Genomic DNA, 19,636 nt, shown 5'->3' on the forward strand with positions numbered 1-19,636 from the left:
TCATTGTGGTTTTGATTTGTATTTCCCTGTGATGAGTGATGTTGAGCATTTTTTCATGTGTCGGTTGGCCACCTGGATGTCTTCCTTGGAGAAGTGTGTATTCATGTCTTTGGCCCATTTCTTCACTGGATTATTGGTTTTTTGGGTGTTGAGTTTGATAAGTTCTTTATAGATTTTGGATACTAATCCTTTATCTGGTATGTCATTTGCAAATATCTTCTCCCATTCTGTTGGTTGCCTTATAGTTTTGCTGATTGTTTTCTTCACTGTGCAGAAGCTTTTTATTTTGATGAGGTCCCAGTAGTTCATTTTTGCTTTTGTTTCCCTTGCCTCCGGAGACATGTTGAGTAAGAAGTTGCTGTGGGCAAGATCAAAGAGGTTTTTGCCTGCTTTCTCCTCGAGGATTTTGATGGTTTCCTGTCTTACATTCAGGTCTTTCATCCATTTTGAGTTTATTTTTGTGTATGGTGTAAGAAAGTGGCCCAGGTTTGTTCTTCTGCATGTCGCTGTCCAATTTTCCCAGCACCACTTGCTGAAGAGACTGTCTTTATTCCATTGGATATTCTTTCCTGCTTTGTCAAAGATTAGTTGGCCATACGTTTGTGGGTCCATTTCTGGGTTCTCTATTCTGTTCCACTTATCTGAGTGTCTGTTCTTGTGCCAGTACCATATGGTCTTGATTACAGCTTTGTAGTACAGCTTGAGGTCTGGGATTATGATGCCTCCTGCTTTGGTTTTCTTTTTCAAGATTGCTTTGGCTATTCAGGGTCTTTTCTGGTTCCATAAAAATTTTAGGATTATTTGTTCTAGCTCTGTGAAGAATGCTGGCGTTACTTTGATAGGGATTGCATTGAATACGTAGATTGGTTTGGATAGTATTGACATTTTAACAATATTTGTTCTTTCTACCCAGGAGCATGGAATATTTTTCCATTTTTGTGTGTGTCTTCTTCAACTTCTTTCATAAGCTTTCTATAGTTTTCAGTGCATAGATTTTTCACATCTTTGCTTGGATTTATTCCTAGATATTTTATGGGTTTTTTTGTGCAATTATAAATGGGATCGATTCCTTGATTTTCTTTCTGTCGCTTCATTGTTGGTGTATAGGAATGCAACCAATTTCTCTGCATTGATTTTAGATCCTGCCACTTTGCTGAATTCATGAATCAATTCTAGCAGTTTTTTGGTGGAATCTTTTGGGTTTTCCACATAGAGTATCATGTCATCTGCAAAGAGTGAAAGTTTGACCTCCTCCTGGCCAATTTGGATGCCTTTTATTTCTTTGTGTTGTCTGATTACAGTGGCTAAGACTTCCAATACTATGTTGAATAACAGTGGTGAGAGCAGACATCCCTGTCTTGTTTCTGACCTTAGGGGGAAAGCTCTCAGTTTTTCCCCATTGAGGATGATCTTAGCTTTGTGTCGTTCATATATGGCTTTTATGATCTCGAGGTATGATCCTTCTATCCCTACTTTCTTGAGGGTTTTTATCAAGAAAGGATGCTGTATTTTGTCAAATGCTTTCTCTGCATCTATTGAGAGGATCATATGGTTCTTGTCCTTTCTTTTATTGATGGGATGAATCACATTAATTGTTTTGCGGATATTGAACCAGCCCTGCATCCCAGGTATAAATCCCACTTGGTCATGGTGAATATTTTTTTAATGTATTGCTGGAGCCAGTTGCCTAATATCTTGTTGAGGATTTTTGCATCCATGTTCGTCAGGGAAATTGGTCTATAGTTCTCCTTTTCAGTCAGGTCTCTGTCTGGTTTTGGAATCAAGGTAATGCTGGTTTCATAGAAAGAGTTTGGAAGTTTTCCTTCCATCTCTATTTTTTGGAACAGCTTCAAGAGAATAGGTGTTAACTCTTCCTTAAATGTTTGGTAGAATTCTCCTGGAAAGCCATCTGGCCCCGGACTCTTGGGTTTTTGGGAGGAGATTTTTGGTTACTAATTCGATTTCTTTACTGGTTGTGGGTCTGTTCAAATTTTCTATTTCTTCCTTTTTCAGTTTTGGTAGTGTATATGTTTCTAGGAATTTGTCCATTTCTTCCAGATTACCCATTTTATTGGCATATAGTTGCTCCTAATAGTCTCTTATTATTGTTTTTATTTCTGCTTGTTGGTTGTGATCTCTCCTCTTTCATTCTTGATTTTATTTATTTGGGTCCTTTCCTTTTTCTTCTGGATCAAAGTGGCTAGTGGTTTATCAATTTTGTTAATTCTTTCAAAGAACCAGCTTCTGGTTTCATTGATCTGTTCTACTGTTTTTTGGTTTCAATAGCATTAATTTCTGCTCTAATCTTTATTATTTCCTGTCTTCTGCTGGTTTGGGGTTTTATTTGCTGTTCTCTTTCCAGCTCCTTAAGGCGTAAGGTTAGGTTGTGTATCTGAGATCTTTCTTCCTTCTTTAGGAAGGCTTGGATTGCTGTATGCTTTCCTCTTATGACTGCCTTTGCTGCGTCCCAGAGGTTTTGGGTTGTGGTGTTATGATTTTCATTGACTTCCATATACTTTTTAATTTTCTCTTTAACTGCTTGGTTAGCCCATTCATTCTTTAGTAGGATGTTCTTCAGTCTTCAAGTATTTGTAACCTTTCCAAATTTTTTCTTGTGGTTGATTTCAACTTTCATAGCGTTATGGTCTGAAAATATGCACGGTATGATCTCAATCTTTTTGTACTTACTTAAGGCTGATTTGTGTCCCAGTATATGGTCTATCCTGGAGAACGTTCCATGTGCACTGGAGAAGAATGTATATTCTGCTGCTTAGGATGAAGTGTTCTGAATATATCTGTTAAGTCCATCTGGTCCATGTGTCATTCAAAGCCATTGTTTCCTTGTTGATTTTCTGATTAGATGATCTGTCCATTGCTGTAAGTGGGTGTTGAAGCCCCCTCCTATTATGGTATTACTATTGATGAGTTTATGTTTGTGATTAGTTGATTTATATATTTGGGGGGTTTCACATTTAGAGCATAAATGTTTACAATTGTTAGGTCTTCTTGGTGGATAGACCCCTTGATTATGATAGAATGCCCTTCTGCATCTCTTGATACAGTCTTTATTTTAAAGTCTGGATTGTCTGATATAAGTGTGGCTACTCTGGCTTTCTTTTGTTGACCATTAACATGATAGATGGTTCTCCATCCCCTTATTTTCTTTCTTTCTTTATTTTTTTTGAGACAGAGAGAGACAGAGAATGAGCAGGGGAGGGGCAGAGAGAGAGGGAGACACAGAATCCGAAGCAGGCTCCAGGCTCCCAGCTGTCAGGACAGAGTACGACATGTAGCTTGAACTCATGGAGTGTGAGATCATGACCTGAGCCGAAGTTGGACGCTTAACCGACTGAGCCACCCAGGCGCCCCCATCCATCCCCTTATTTTCAATGAAGGTGTCTTTAGGTCTAAAGTGGGTCTCTTGTAAACAGCATATAGATGGATCTTGTTTTCTCATCCATTCTGTTACCCTATGTCTTTTGATTGGAGCATTGAGTCCACTGACATTTAGAGTGAGTACTGAAAGATGTGAATTTATTGTCATTATGATGCTTGTAGAGCTGGAGTTTCTGGTGGTGTTCTCTGGTCCTTTCTAATCTTTTGTTGCTTTTGGTATTTATTTATTTTTATATATATTTTTTCATCTTTTCTCCCCTCAGAGAGTCCCCCTTAAAATTTCTTGCAGGGCTGGTTTAGTGGTCACAAACTCCTTTAATTTTTGTTCGTCTGGGAAACTTTTTATCTCTCCTTCTATTTTCAATGACAGCCTTGCTGGATAAAGAATAACATTTATTCATTTTTGAGAGACAGAGAGAACAGAGTGTGAGGGGGGGAGGGGCAGAGAGAGAGGGAGACACAGAATCTGAAACAGGCTCCAGTCTCTGAGCTGTCAGCACAGAGCCCAATGTGGGGCTCAAACTCACTGACTGTGAGATCATGACTGAGCTGAAGCCAGGCACTCAACCGACCGAGCCCTCAGGCACCCCTAATCCCACAATTTCTAATTGCACTGTGCTGAGCACACAAGTTATAAGGTAACCACCATCCCAATTTGCCTGTGATGTGAGAATTTCAGTGCCAAAACTAAGAATTTACTATATTATATAAAGCGTGTAACTAGTGGTCATTTTTACTTTGCCATAGGACATAAAACAATTTTCATGTCCATACCAAACTACAATAAAATATGAAAATGAAAAAAAACCTCTCAGAACCATCTGGCAAGGCCACACCATGGGGAGGCAACAGTGTGCTGTTTGGAGAACAAGGGCCTTTGGAGTTAGACTCCCTTGGTTCAGATTTGGGCAAGTTCCTCAAGCTCTCTGTGCATCAAGTTCCTCATTTATAAAATGGGATGATAACAGTTCACACTTCGTATGATTGATGCATGTAAAGACTCAATGAAATACTTTATGTAAGGTGCTTAGAATCACGCTGAACATATTGTAATTAAAATACATAAGTATATCAGTGTATATTGCATCACACTATGTTACATTATATTTTAATGCCATTTATTAGCAGCAGCCTTGCTAGCAAGTCTGAGGGATAGAAACTTGCAGCATGGAAATCTCTCTTAGCCATCTCTCAGGTCCATCCCCAAACTGGATGGTCTGATCCAGTGCCATTTGAAGTCTGTTCTCACTTACCTTTGTGCCTATTCAGCTCTATGTGACAGCTGAAAGGCAGTAACCAGGTCACTGAACACATTTTTTGGAACCTCAGATAGACCTGGTAAGGCTGGCCAGGCAACTTGTCCTTCCTGACTTCATGTTTAGAGTCTTTATTGAATATTTTTATTAATATATATGTCCTGGTTAAAGTTATGTATTTGAGATGAATAATTAGCAAAATCACAAATATAGTCTAAAATTTTCTCTCTAAACTCATTTAAAAAAAGACAAAAAAAAAAAAAAACCAACAACAACACTGAATTCAGTTTGGATTACAGGCCCTTAGTAACTAAATCATGTTGATGTTTCCCAGATGTGTTGAAGTGCACACATGCTACCCCATTCTGCACAGCCAGGCTCTCCCACACACACATTTTGCTGCAAAGGGACTTCATTGAGTAAATACATACCTTGAAAGTACAGCTTATCACTTTTTCCATCTTGTTCTTTCCTGCTCTTGACAACAGCTATGGAATCCACTCCACTGCATTTTTTTTTTTAGGTTTATTTATTTTGAGAGAGAATCTCAAGCCGGCTCTGCACTTGAGCCTGGCAGTGTGGCCCAATCCCACAAAGCATGAGACCATGGCCTGAGCAGAAACCAAGAGTCACTCAACCGACTGAGCTACCCAGGTGCCCCTCCACTTCACTGCATTTAAACCAAGAGGATTGGTGAGGCATTTGACTGTCTGAAGAATCTCAACCATGGACATTTCGTTTCAAAGTCCTAAGGATCTTTAAGTAATAACCAATATCTGTATGAGACATCTCCATTTTCCAAGTATCTTCCATGCAGCATGTTAATCATTTCACACGTTCCTGTGTCGTGGGTGCATCAGTGGAGGATGGGGTCTGAGCCTCAGGGATTGGGTGCACCTCACGTGGAGGGAGCTGGCTCACTCTGAATCCTGTGCTTGCACAGCAGTCCCCTGGAGGGGCAGGCAGTGTCCTCACTATGGTAAAATTTCTATTTTTTTAAATGTTTATTTATTTATTAAAAAAAATTTATTACATTTCTTCATTTTTGAGAGGCAGAGAGAGACAGAGCATGAGCGGGGGAGGGGCAGGGAGAGAGAGGGAGACACAGAATCTGAAGCAGGCTCCAGGCTCTGAGCTGTCAGCCCAGAGCCCGACGAGGGGGTGCTCAATCAAACCCACGAACTGTGAGATCATGACCTGAGCCAAAGTCAGACGTTCAACCGACTGAACCACCCAGGCACCCCAATGTTTATTTATTTTTGAGAGAGAGAGACAGACAGACAGAACATGAGCAGGGCAGGAGCAGAGAGAGAGGGAGACACAGAATCTGAAGCAGGCTTCAGGCTCTGAGCTGTCAGCACAGAGCTCGATGCAGTGTTTGAACTCACAAACCACGAGATCATGACCCGAGCTGAAGTTGGATGCTTAACTGACTGAGCCACCCAGGCGACTCGGTAACATTTCCATTAATGAGTCCCAAAATGTTTTAGTTAATATAATTTCTCATTTCAAACATTCTTGCTAGCAATATTTATAAGCTATATTAGTTTACCAAGTTAGTAAGCGTGGTAGGGGAAACATAATGGTGGAAGAAGGTCTAACCTAAGAAGCATGATGATCAGATCAGTGATGATGATGTGGCAGTGGGCATAGGTGGAGAAAAAGCACAAGCATAAACTAGGTGTCTGCTACAGACTGGAGGGCTGTGTTCCTCCACCAAAATCCGTATGTTAAAACCTAACATACTAACACCTGCTCCCTACCTACCCTTGGGAGGGTGGCTTGTTATTTGCACAGCAACTCCAGGCCAGCCTCAGCCTGGCCAGTTGGCCCACTTGTCAGCTAGCCAGGATTACACACCTTCCTCCTCCTCCTCCCCCTCCTCACCTCCCACTCCTCTCCTCCCCCTCCCCCTTCTTCTTCTTCTTCTTCTTCTTCTTCTTCTTCTTCTTCTTCCTCTCATCCCCCCTCCTCCCTCCCCCTCTTCTTCTTCTTCTTCTTCTTCTTCTTCTTCTTCTTCTTCTTCTTCTTCTTCTTCTTCTTCTTCTCCTCTTCCTCCTCCTCCTCCTCCTTCTTCCTCTTCTGCCCCAGTTACAGTAAGAAGGTGCAAGGCTTTCCCTCACCTCAGATGCTCCACTGCTTAGTCACCAGGCATGCAGTTGTGAGCCCTCATGGGCCCTGGGGTACCAAGGCCCAGCCAGCTGCTGCATGGCAGGTTGGCTACACTGGTATCCTACCACAGAAGGAGCGACACATTTTTATTTCCATAATAACAGCTTCATCAGAATTTGAATTTGCTTTCTCTGCCTTTCATGTTTCATCAGATGAGCACCTGTGCACTTTGTAACCACCACATTCATCTTCACGGTTCTAAGCAAGCACGTGAGGTTAAATGGTAGTCAGTGCCCATGGTGCTTATCAGACTCACCACGTGCAGGGAGAGGTGCATTATTTTAGGTGGCAGCAATTGAAAAAGATGTACGACCAGGATGGCATGTGTGTGTGTTAGGCACAATCTTTCTTCCACTTTCTCCCTTGCACCTATACCCATGACCTAAATGCACCAATCACTGCTCAGTGTCTGAGGGGGTGGTAAAGGCCAAGGGACAGCTATAGACTGTTTGCAAAGGCTAGCAGAGTGACATAGGGCCGTGGGAAGGATGACTAACCCTCAAATTGCCCGCTCTTTTACAAGAATAATTCCCACTGCCTTCAAAATGGGACAATGAAGAATCATGTAAAGAAAGAGAACAGGACACTGAGATCACCAATCAAGTCACAAATTATATTAGATAACAAATTTTCAATCAAGGGGTTCTAAACCTAACCCAAGATTTTTTCTGATGTGTAACTAGTCTGAAGTCAGCCAAATACTGGGGAACAACTGTACATTGTTATTTTTATGCAATACTGAATTTTTTGAAATTGTATATACATTAATCTCTGTTTTACAATTCTTTCCTTAAACTGTCCATAAAATACAGACGGGGTGCCTGGGTGGCTCAGCCGGTTAAGCGTCCGACTTTGGCTCAGGACATGGCTCGTGAGTTCGAGCCCCACATAGGGCTCTGTGCTGACAGCTCAGAGCCTGGAGCCTGCTTCAGATTCTGTGGTTTCCCTCTCTCTCTGCGCCTCCCCCACTCACTTCCTCTCTCTCTCTCTCTCTCTCTCTCTCATAAAGTAAACATTAAAAAAAAAAAGAAATACAGTCAGGACAGTAATTTGAGAATTGGAGTAATTTGAGAATTGGTAGACTCTTGTTGGCTGACATTGGAGAAATATTGAGGCTTTGGAAGGGCGTAAGTAATTATTCAAAAGTCAATTATTTCAAACATCTCTGTTGCCACTTTACATGACAATTGTGTAAATTTGGAATTAACCAAATATCAACTCTCCATTTACTGTGGGTTTTATAGAGCAGGCGGTTAGTTAGGTTAGTTAGATGGGAGCTGGAGGCAAGGATGGTGATAAGTAGGTGACACATTAGAAGCCTGAGGGCACAACATCCTGACTTCGTGGGTTTTAACCTCCTGGTCTGACAGCTTCCAGCACCCAGGGCTGACAGACTAAGAATCACAGGTGCCCGAACAAACCATCTCCTCCTCAAACTGTGACCCAGCATCACCTATAGCTTCATTATAATACTGCTACATTGTGGGTTCCACCCAACCCCTTGGGGGAAGATGGTCCTGACAATCCACAAGAACCTAGTAGGGCCAAAAACTGCCTCCCAGCCAATAGGAGGAGTCCCTTAGATGACTGGAAACCGCCTCAGTAGGACACACCCAGCTGTGACCCACAACCTACACAAACAGGAGAAGAAAAGACAGCCTGACCCAGAGCAGTTGCCACCTCTGGGCTTGCCCCTCCCCCACCTGCAGAGCTACATCCTTAATAAACTGCTTTGTGCTTGCTATCTTGCTCCTGGCTGTCTCTATTTGAATGCAGATCCTCATGTAAATCTTTCCTGGGGAATCCAAGAACAGAGTTCTCCATTCACACAACACAGACTCTCCTACTGATAACAGATTTTCCTTTGTCTTGCAGGCTTGCTAAGTGTCTGCACCAAACACCTACTTAGACACCGGTCAGTGACCCAGTCAGGCTCTCATGGTCTGTTAAGCATCTCCAGCAGAGCTGGGCAATGGTTGCCCAGACACCAGGGCCCTGGAAGTTTCTCTTTAATAACAGTTTACCAAGGCTCCTGAGGAGAAAACAAAATCTTGGTTAACAATTAATTGTCTTTTGAATTAACCCCCGCATAGATAAATAATGTTTGTTAATATAAATTGAGGTTTTATGATAGTTTATAAATGTACAGCTTTGTAATACCTACTCTGATGGAAAATGGGACCCTGCCAGGATAACTTAACCTGCGCAAGATCACAGAGCCGATCAGCACAAAGCCACCGCTAAAGTCGGATGTCAGGGCAACAATGACTTCTGCCGTTTCCTCCATTAGTGACTCTAAGTGTGGGGTTTTAGGGCAAATGCAAGTTCTAGGGGAAACAGTTTAGAAAAGTTCCGAAGTGATCACTTCGGAATCTTTAAAGTACTGGTGACTGTTTGCTTCTGTGACTGTGTGTGTTCACCTGAGCACAGGGAAATTGATTACTTCTTCATTTTGCCAGGCCTCTAACAGTCAAGTGTATGTGGTATGGTAGTTTGAGCATACTTCTGTTATGGAGTACTGTTGGTTTATTAATTACTTTATTCAGTCGATCAAAGTTAGGGACGCGATTGGGAGTCACATCACATACCTATGTCAGTGGGAGTTAAGGTAACTCATGCCCACAGAACTTTACAGGAACTTTACTGGGTATTACTGTCTATTGCTCAGGGACAGTAATCCTGCTGGAGAGCAGGGTTTAAGGCTTGGGAAAATGAGCATCAGCATCACCACACTTGCAGAAAGAGAGAAGCTCTGAAACGGCAGACCCTTGGACAATTTGGAACTCCTCTGTGGTTGGAGCCTACCGCCCCTCCTGCATTTCCACTCAGGAGCTGGAACCGCAGTTCCAGGGAGCGCCACTAGGGACCGCCACTTCTCCACATATCCACTGGTTTCCTCAAAGCGTTGTAAGGGACCATAGCTGGCCTGGGACTTCATATCTGTGCAAGTTACTGGCTGGACAGGAGATTGGTCAGGTTAAGGACATTTGTCATGAGGTCCAGATCATACAGCCTGAGAATCAATGGGGTGGCGGGGGGGGCAGGTTAATAACCACTATTATGCTTTCTGTTTCAGCCACTGTCTTGAGGGTCAGTACTTTTTGTGATTATCCCTAATTTACTTATGAGTTACATAAAAACTTAACTCTGGTCCCAAAATAGACTTCAGAGTTTCTGGCAGCCCCATGTGTCACTGTCTTTGAGAAAAGAGAGTGGCCACTGCATTGTGCAGCTGTCCCTGGAGGCTTGGGTGTTACAGAGGAGGGGCCCAGGGATCAATCCTCCACCCTACACAAGGCCCCTCTTTGCCTCACCCAGAGCCCACCCTGCACAGAGGGCACCTCCTCTCCTCCTGCTGTCCCTCCTGCTGTTCTCCTGCTGTCCTCCTGCTCCCCCTCATCTTCCCCAACCCATCATTATTCCCATTCTTTATATTTATGGTGATTTTAAAACATTTGAAAGTTCTACATATTTAAACTGATTTGGCACACAGTGTAATATGGGACAAACTCATCTCTTCACCTAAAAACACACCTGGTACCTTATTTTTTCAAGTTAATTTCAAAATCAGAGCTCCTGCATAGCCAGTTTTCACTCTGAGAGGCGTGTGTGAAGTAAGACCCATTCGCCCACTAAAGACTCTCTGAGCCTTCCTGGAATGAGAAGGTCCCTGCTGTTTTTGAAGAGAGCTGCTTCTTGCCCATGTGGAGTCACCTGGCAGTCTTCACAGACTGAGGTTCTCTGGGAGGGGCAGGCAGAGAAATAGACCAATGTTGTCATGTCCAAATAGCGACATTTGCAATTCTGTGGTAGATTGTTTAAATTTCACTGCATTGGGGTTTTTCAGGGCAGGGCTGCAGAGACACACTAAACACAACTCTGGGAATAATGTAGTCACTGGGAAGAGGACCAAGGCATGAAAACGATGACTGTACAGAAGATGCAAACAAGAAGGCTTGTAGATCAGGTATACTATCATTACCAAGAGACCATTTTCCTATCAAATTTAGCACTAGACGCGACACAGCATTGTGCCCAGTTTGAGGTTTCATGATAGGAAAGGGAGGGATTCTGAAGCCCACACCTACCTCGCACACAAGGCCTAATGTGCAGCCGTGAGCTGGCTTCTAGCACTACCTTGCTCCATGGATTCAGACGTTGAGTAATCTGCTCAAAGCCACGCAGCAAATGAAAAGAGTCGAAATTCACATCCAGGGCTGTCTGACTCCAGGTCGGTGATTTTAAACGCCACTGACTAAAGGCCCTGCCTGCAAGGAGCAGTGAAGGACCTGGGGTGATTCTGTTTAGGCACAGAAACCTAAACCAGACTCACTATTGATCTACAAGAATGCTTTAAAGGGTTTATGCATAAAGGAATGAAATTGGCTCCTTTCTCTCTCTCTCTCTCTCTTTTTTTTTTAGTGGAGAATTCAACCTCAATTTATAGTATGAGTTGAATATGGTGAAGAGTGATTATGTCCTGTGACATCACCGAGGGGTCCAGCTCTGTGAGGCAGAGTCCACGTCTGTCTTCCTCATCTTGAACCCCAGGTCTACTCAGTGCCCAGCACATCCACTCAGTCTAAAATTAATCAGATTATCTTTTTAAACACAGCAGTTTCATTGGGACATAATTTCATACAATAAAAGCACCCTTTTAAAGTGTATATTGAGTGGTTGTGGTATTTTCAGAGTTGTGCGATCATCACCAAATTCAATTTTAGATTTAGTTTGTTGAATGAATGAATGAAAGTGTGTATGAGGCTTTCAATCATTTGTTTCAGGTGCTGATACAGGATAGACGTTCTCTGTTGCGGAACGGCGTGAGCATGGTCCTGCCTGGACGTGACGGATAAAGTGAGCCGTCTCCAAGGCACCTGCCACACTCCATCCATCTGACCAAGGCCCACTGATTCCTTTCACATCTCCACGTTATGTGTTCTGGAATCAGGGCTAGTTTTTTCATGTCGAGGAGTTTTAAACTGATTTATTTAGATATTTGTTAAAGTAACAATCACAGGTTTTTAAGGGGAATTACACAATCCACTTGAGAATTATAAACAAATACACAACGGCACAAATATGGTGACAGAGTAAGTGTTAGAGGCCAGAGAAAAAATCTAATTCAAAGCCCTTTAGCTCCCAGTATTACTTCTCTGCATAACTGGTTTCCAGTTATCAGCCTGGAAGCACAAAGAATAGTTCTGCTGCATCAGCCTGTCAGGCACACTGTGTAAACACACGCAGTTCTGGAGTGCTGTCTTATGCACACGTGCAGCTGTCCTCCGTGTGATATTGGTGAGGAGGGCCTGGCCGACCTCCTGAGCCGGCACCCCGAGGACCAGCGCTGTTGTGGCTTCAGGGAGCCTGTGGCTGCCTCGCAGTTTCTCCCACCACACCGCTCAGATTTGCCTTCTTTTCCCACTTTGCGTTTTGAGTCCTCCCCTCCTCCTTCGATGTTGGGGTTTGGGCTTGGATGTGGCCTTGCTAAATCCCAGTTTCAGTTCCTGCTGGACCAGAATCACATATCAGAAACACTTTCCCTAGGGAAGGGCACTAAAATATCTATTCACTAGAATGCAAGGGAAATGGGGTATTTCAATTCACTGACAATTCTTTTCATTTAGAATCAATCATATAATCCTTTTTTAACATAGCAGCTTCATTGAGCTATAGTGTTGTACCATACAATTATTCCTTTTAAGCTATATATATGAGTGGTTTTGTTATGTTCAGAGTTGTGCAGTCATCACCAAATCCAGCTTAGAAGCTTTTACGACCCTTCTCCACCAAGAGAAAACCACCGTGCCCCTTAGCTTCTGCTCCCCACCTCCCCTCCCACAGACCCTGGCAGCCACTAACTCACTTTGCATCTCTCTGGGTTTTCATATTCTGGGCATTTCATCTAAATGAAATCATACAGTATATGCCCTTTGGATCTGCCCTCTTTCACAGAGTCTGATGTCTTATAGGGTTACCCACAAAGAAGCACATATCCAAACTCTATTCTTTTTATAGTTGCATAATATTCCATTGGCTGGTTCTACCACCTTGCTTACCTGTTCATCAGCTGATGGATGTTTGGGTTGTTTCTACTTTTTGGCTATTATAAATAGTGTTGCTATGAACATTCTTGGACAAGGAAGGGTATCTGGTCAAGAAGGGCTCCTGTGGATTCTTGGACCATTTTCTAGCCTTCTGGTCCTTTATATAAAACAGCTCTTTCCTCCCTAGCCCTACGGTTTTCAAATAGTTTGATTTTGGTTTTCTTTCTGAAGGGAGGAGCTCTCCTGTAAAAGTGTCCTGCTAACCCCACCCTCACCTCCATGCTGACTATGTCCCTGATGTTTCCAAGGCTGGGAGGCTGGGACTTGTTGGGGGAAAAGCAAGTGCACCCTTAGAGAAAGTCTTTCTACTTCAAAGCCAACAGACCCAACAGCAGGAAAGAAATTTTTGACTGAGGAATCCCATAGCGGGCGTCCTTCCCTCTGCCCCTGGGCCTGTCACCCTCTTCCTCCTGCACATACAGACATGGAAGCTGAAGGCCCTGGGGACTTAAAACAGGGCAGGAAGGATGCTTGTGACAGAGCCATCTTTTGATTTGGGACGCTCAGATGGTAATTGTTTCTGATCTGGGATCCAGAGGCAATCAGTTGTTTCCTTAGGCTATCCCTGTTTGTCTTTTCTTGCAGAAGGGATAACCTCAGCAGGAGGCCCACATCCCTAGGGTCTGGTCTTTGTCAGAACTGTGAGTACTTTTGTGCCCAGGCTTGTTTCCCCGACTGCATCAAGCAGGTGCCTCGAGCTGACACTTCAATAAAGTGCAGTCTCTGCGCTGCAGCTGCAGGAAACACTATTTCTAGGAGCCTGTTTTCCCTTCCTTTGTTTTACTTTATCTTAACATCTCCTTTTGCTCTTGGGCTTTATCTGTTTCCTGTTTTGTAAAAGAGGAATTTCAAGAGTCAAAGTAAATAGGTGAAGGATGGATTTGAAGAATAGGTTCCAAGCATTTTCTTGACATTTGCTAAAGAAAACAATATAAAGGAGGAAAAAGTAAGGAAACAAAACATAGAAAAAAAAACCAGAAATGAGAGCAAACACGATACTTACATCAATAAACAAATGGATAAAACTGAGGGGAAAAAGCCTCTGGGACTAGACTATAAAGCAAATTTACAGTGTTCTGTTTAAAGACACAAACCTGAAATAAAATGACACAGATATGAAGTATACCGTGATGTCAAAGAACAAACGAGCCTGAGAGGGACAGAAACCAACTGAAGGAGGCAGCAGAGACGAATAAAACACGAGGCCCAGTAGATTGGGCCCAGGACGCCAAGAACTGGGGCCAGAGACCAGCGTTCCTGCCCCAGGAAGAGGAGGTGGAGGAGGAGGAGGAGGAGGAGGAGGAGGCGGCGGTCCCCCCTCCCTGCTGTGATGCGGGGAGTGGGGTGGGGGACACATGCTGTTCACCTGCTGGGAGTGGAAGCCTCCGGAAAGCAGCTGGTGTGAAATAGAAAGAGTATGAAAATTTTTGATATTGCAAACTGCTATTTTCAACTCACAATAAATTTGGAAAAAAATGAACTTTGATCTCTAACACAATATAAAAAATTCCATATTTATTAAATTCTATATTAATTAAAGATTTAAAGCAAATCAAGAAAACCATAAAAGCATTAGGAGAAAATATAGGAGAATATAGGGGAGAAAGTGCTCTCCCCTTTCTGTGGAAGGCACTAGAACTAGATGCCATAAAAGAAAACAGTGGCTGATTTGTCTCCCTAAAAATAAACTTAGGTGAAATGATAATAATGTAGCAAAAAATATTTGTGTCATTGATAATAGAAAAAAGTAAATATTGATAATATATAAACAGCCATTACATATTAACAACTAGAAGAGAGACAGACCAGTAAAAAAAACCACACCGGACAATTAATACATAGAAATTGAATGGAGCGAGACTCTAAAACACGTATGATGCCAAGTGCTGGCAGGACTGTGAGGAAACAGGGACTTCCGCTGCAAAGTGCAAGTTGCTAGACTGTATCGGAGGGCAGTGCGGTAGTATCAGAAAATTAAATGTGCATACCTTTTGATTAAACAATTTACTTTTAGGCATATAAGTTACAGAAATGACATGGAAAGAGACACATGCACCAGGACTACTGTCATAGTTTCCTCTGGAATAGTGAGAACCTGCAAACACCGTACATTTCTGTAGTTATGGAACTGATTAAATAACTTAAGGTGTATCTCTACAAAAATTACCTTGTAACTGCTAAGGAGGAATGGAGATCTTTTTTTTTTTTTTTTTTTTTTAAATGTTTATTTATTTTTGAGACAGAGAGAGACAGAGCATAAATGGGGGAGGGTCAGAGAGAGAGGGAGACACAGAATCTGAAACAGGCTCCAGGCTCCGAGCTGTCAGCACAGAGCCCGACGCGGGGCTCGAACTCACGGACCACGAGATCATGACCTGAGCCGAAGTCAGCCTCTTAACCGACTGAGCCACCCAGGCGCCCCTGGAGATCTTTATGTACTGACACGAGACTATTTCCATGATACATAATAGATGAAAATAAGCAATTTACAGAAAACTGAGTAGACTGTGATCCCGTTTTTGTTTAAATAAACAGATATATATAAATGATGAATAAAAGTCAACGTTCATCAGCAAGTTAACAGTGATTAGTTCTCAGGAGTTCAATCCAAAGGCAGCCCCACATTTTACTTACACACTCTACTGTTTGACATTTTATTTTTCACAATAAATAAATATGAGTTTTGTAATTAAAAATAAAGACTTGAAATATTCAAGGTTTCGATGTAAATTGAAAAATAAATTAGATTTTCCAAATGCCTCAGCAATTAGTAATTATTTATTGGTTATGCATCTTTGGGAAAGGTGCTTTACTCTCTCCGTACCTCCAGATTCTGTAAGAAATGTCCAAGGCAAACAGGCAGGAAAGCTGGGGCTTCTCAAATCCCTCCCAGTGCCAACCCAGATGCCTGTGGGGCCAGTGGCCAGGGGCTAAAGGAGCAGGGCGTCTTGGACAAGGGAACTGGGCTTGCCGGGCTATGGGGCCTGCTCAGGGATGGGGCGTTGGAGCTGGGGGGTGTTTATTTAAACTTTGGTGTCTATGCAATTTCTTACAATGGACTGGACTTCGAGGGAAAGCAATCTGCTGAAATGTCCCACAACATAGTGGCTGTATATTCAGGTAAGAGGAGTAAGTGACGATATTACAAGTCTTTAATTGATTCACTCAGGACATTAATAAGCAAAGTAATTTAATTTTTTAAATTTTTTTAATGTTTGTTTATTATCGAAGGTCAGAGAGAGTCAGAGTGTGAGCAGGAGAGGGGCAGAGGGAGAAGGAGCACAGAATCAGAAGCAGGCTCCAGGCTCTGAGCTGTCAGCACAGAGCCTGACACGGGGCTCAAACTCACAGACCGTGAGATCACAACCTGAGCCGAAGTCGGACGCTTAACCGACTGAGCCACCCAGGCGCCCCAATAAGCAAATTAATTTAATTACAGATGACATTAATGACAAAATTAAATACTTATTTTTCTTCATTCATGGTTAGGGTTTTGCCAGCAAGAAGGATAAGATAAAGAGGGAGAGTTTAGAATTTAAATTATTTGGCAAACTTTTTCAAATTATTAATTTTCTTTGCCTTTCTCGACATAGTGTGCCATAACCAATTTGGCACTGTCACATGATTTCCTGCATACCATCTTGCTAAGTTGTTATTTTTCACCATATCTCTCTCCCTCAACCTGTAATCAATCAGTTGAGTTCATTTTCATCTCCTTATGACTTCTTTGTGTGAGGAAACAGTGCATTCATCAGCTGAGTCACTGTGCTGGGTCTTAATAGTATTAGGAGAGGACCGTTTGGCAAATGCTTTCAGACAATAGAATAAAATGCCATAAAACAAGAAAGAATCAGTGAGTCCAAATGCATAACTCCAATGAAGCGAATGGAAATTTCAAATAGCTGTGGATGTGCAGCAAACAAGAAACCACAGGCACCTTGTCACGGTGCGTGTCTTCAATTTCCCAGGACACGTTGCTCCAGAACTTTGTGCCCGTCAGCCCTTCCTGGTCTTCTGCCACCTCTGGGCTCTGTGTAACAACAGCTCTCAGTTTGTGATCCTTTCCAGAGTGGTTTTCCTTTCTCTTTGCACTCCATGAAGTCCCTGTTCTCTTCTCCCCCTGCTTAGACTCCAAAAAACAGCGTAGATAGTTCTTTTTTTTGTTTTAACGTTTTTTATTTATTTTTGGGACAGAGAGAGACAGAGCATGAACGGGGGAGGGTCAGAGAGAGAGGGAGACACAGAATCGGAAACAGGCTCCAGGCTCCGAGCCATCAGCCCAGAGCCTGACGCGGGGCTCGAACTCACGGACCGCGAGATTGTGACCTGGCTGAAGTCGGACGCTTAACCGACTGCGCCACCCAGGCGCCCCTGGCATAGATAGTTCTTGAAGTACTGACGGAGTTAAAACCAGTGGAAGCCCTCCTACTGCATTGGAGAGAATGGGCTGGAGTGCTCAGAAGGCAGGAAGGGCTCCCAGAGACGGTATATTTCCTCTTTCTCACTTGTCTGACAAACATTTGGTAGTGCATCTTGCTGCAGGTGCCTGGTTGGGGAGGAGCTGGGCTTCAGAGGTGAGCGGTGACCTCACGGCCCAGGTGAGGGAGAGAGCACACAGGCACAGTGAAGAGGAGGAAAAGCAGCTCAGTGGTGTCGATGTGCTGGGGACACAGAGGTGGGGATGCTCAGGGCTTCCTGAGGACAGAGGGAAGAAGTGGCAATCAGAAGTGATGCTGGGACAGAACCCTGAAATGACAGAGGTGTGAGCAGGAAGGCAAGGAGAGGAAGGACATGCCCGGTGGCAGGTGCATCTAGGAGTCTGACAGAGGCTGGACCCTGGAGGGCCAGGTGCCGCTGGAGGAGTCCTGACTTACTGTGCAGGCAGCGCAGGGCCACAGAAGGCTGTAAAGCACATTCTTGCATTTCGAAAGGATCATTGTAGAGAATGGGTGGAGAGCAGGTGAGAGAGAATGTGCGTGGAGGGGCCACTGCAGGGACCCAGGTGACGGATGAGAAGGCCAGAGGCAGGGCTGCATGCAAAACGCTGCCATGCTGTGCCCTGTAAGATGCATTCCCATTTCAGAGCCCTTTAGGGGTATGTGTGCATGGAAGTGGGGGGGGGGGGGGGTTGTATCTTAGAGTCTGTGGAGTATGTTTATCTCACTTAGTCCTTAGAGCTAGCTACTCTATCATTAGCCTTACTGAGGTTAAAACTTACCCAAAGTCACAGAGAACGGGTAGTGGCACTAGATTTGAGCATGTGATCTAACTGGGTGGGACACTGAGGTAGAATCATCCGTTAGGCTGATGGCTGGGGGGGGGGGGGGTGGCAAAGGGGTTAAAGACATGATGTGTGAAGGAACGTGCAGCAGAGGAGTGGTGTGGAGCAAAGGCGGAGGGGTAGGAAGGGCCCGGCACTGCTCCAAGAAGTCATTGCCAAATCCAATTATAGGAAGCTTTTTTCTGTTTTCTTCTAAGAGTTTTATTGTTTTAGGTTGTGCATTTAGTTCTTTGATACATTTGTGAATTTTTGTTTATAGTTTAAGAGTCCAACTTCATTTTTTTTTGCATGTGGGTATCTAGGTTTCCCAGTGCTATTTGTCGAAAAGACTGTCCTTTCCCCATTGAATGGTCTTGGCATCCTTGTCAAAAATTATTTGACCATATATGTAAGGGTTTATTTCTGGGCATTCTATTCTATTCCACTGGTCCATATGTCTGTCTTTATGCCAATACCACACCATTTTGATTACTGTAACTCTGTAACTCCCTGATTGTGAAGTCAGGGAGTGTGAGCCCTCCAGGCTTCTTGTTCTTTTTTGAGATTTTGTTTTGGCTGTTTCAGGTCCCTTGAGATCCCATATAATTTTAGGATGGGTTTTTTTCTATTTCTGCAAAACTGTCATTGGGGTTTTGATAGCCATGACACTGAATTTATAGATCACTTTGAGTAGTATTGACATTTTAACAATATTAACTCTTCCAATCTGTGAACATGCCATGTGTTTCCATTTGTTTATGTCTTCTTTTATTTCTTTTGGCAATGTGTTATACTTTTTATTGTACAAGTCTTTCGCCTTCTTAGTTCATTCCTAAGTATTTATTCCTTTTGAGACTATTGCAAATGGAATTTTTTGTAATTTCATTTTCAGATTCTTCATTGTTCATGTCTAGAATGCAATTGATTTTTTGTGTTGACTTAGTGGCCTGCTACTTTGCTGAATTCATTTATTAGTTCTAACAGTTTGTGTGTGTGTGTGTGTGTGTGTGTGTGTGTGTGTGTGTGTGTAATTATTAAGATCTTCTACATGTAAGAGCATATCATCTGTGACCAGACATCATTTTACTTCTTTCTTTCCAATTTGGATGCCTTTTATTTCCCTTGACTATTTGTTCTAGCTATAACTTTCAGTACTATATTGAATAAAAGTACTGAAAACAAAATTGTCCTGAACTTAGAGGAAAAGCTCTCAGTCTTTTACCATTATGATATTCACTGTGGGTTTTCCTATGTGGCTTTTATTATATGGAGGTATGTTCCATTCTATTCCTAGTTTATTGACTGTTGTTATCATGAAAGGATGTTGAATTTTGTCAAATGCTCTTTCTCGTCAATTGAAATAATCATGTCTATTTTTCCCCTTCATTCTGTTAATGTGGTTTACTTTTTTAAAAAAAGATTTTTTAACATTTATTTATTTTTGA

General features: G+C 42.8%; 1 protein-coding gene across 5 annotated transcripts in view; it reads right to left on the reverse strand.

Annotated features, from left to right (window-relative positions):
* Positions 1 to 11,796: 11,796 nt before the first annotated feature.
* The window catches only part of CFAP97D2 (CFAP97 domain containing 2), a 30,526-nt gene continuing 22,686 nt past the window's right edge, over positions 11,797 to 19,636 (reverse strand). Inside the window, exon 4 of one of the 5 annotated variants that reach the window (XM_053907500.1) lies at positions 11,797 to 12,331. In XM_053907500.1, coding sequence (XP_053763475.1) covers positions 12,227 to 12,331 — 105 coding nt within the window. In that variant the 3' untranslated portion in view covers positions 11,797 to 12,226. Of the gene's footprint in view, positions 12,335 to 17,311; positions 17,627 to 19,636 lie in introns of those variants that run through there. The other 4 variants (XM_053907563.1, XM_053907541.1, XM_053907474.1 and 1 more) reach the window with 4 other exon arrangements.

Source organism: Panthera pardus, unplaced genomic scaffold (genome assembly GCF_024362965.1).
Source record: "Panthera pardus isolate Hobbes unplaced genomic scaffold, ASM2436296v1 HiC_scaffold_1, whole genome shotgun sequence".
Taxonomy (NCBI): domain Eukaryota; kingdom Metazoa; phylum Chordata; class Mammalia; order Carnivora; family Felidae; genus Panthera; species Panthera pardus.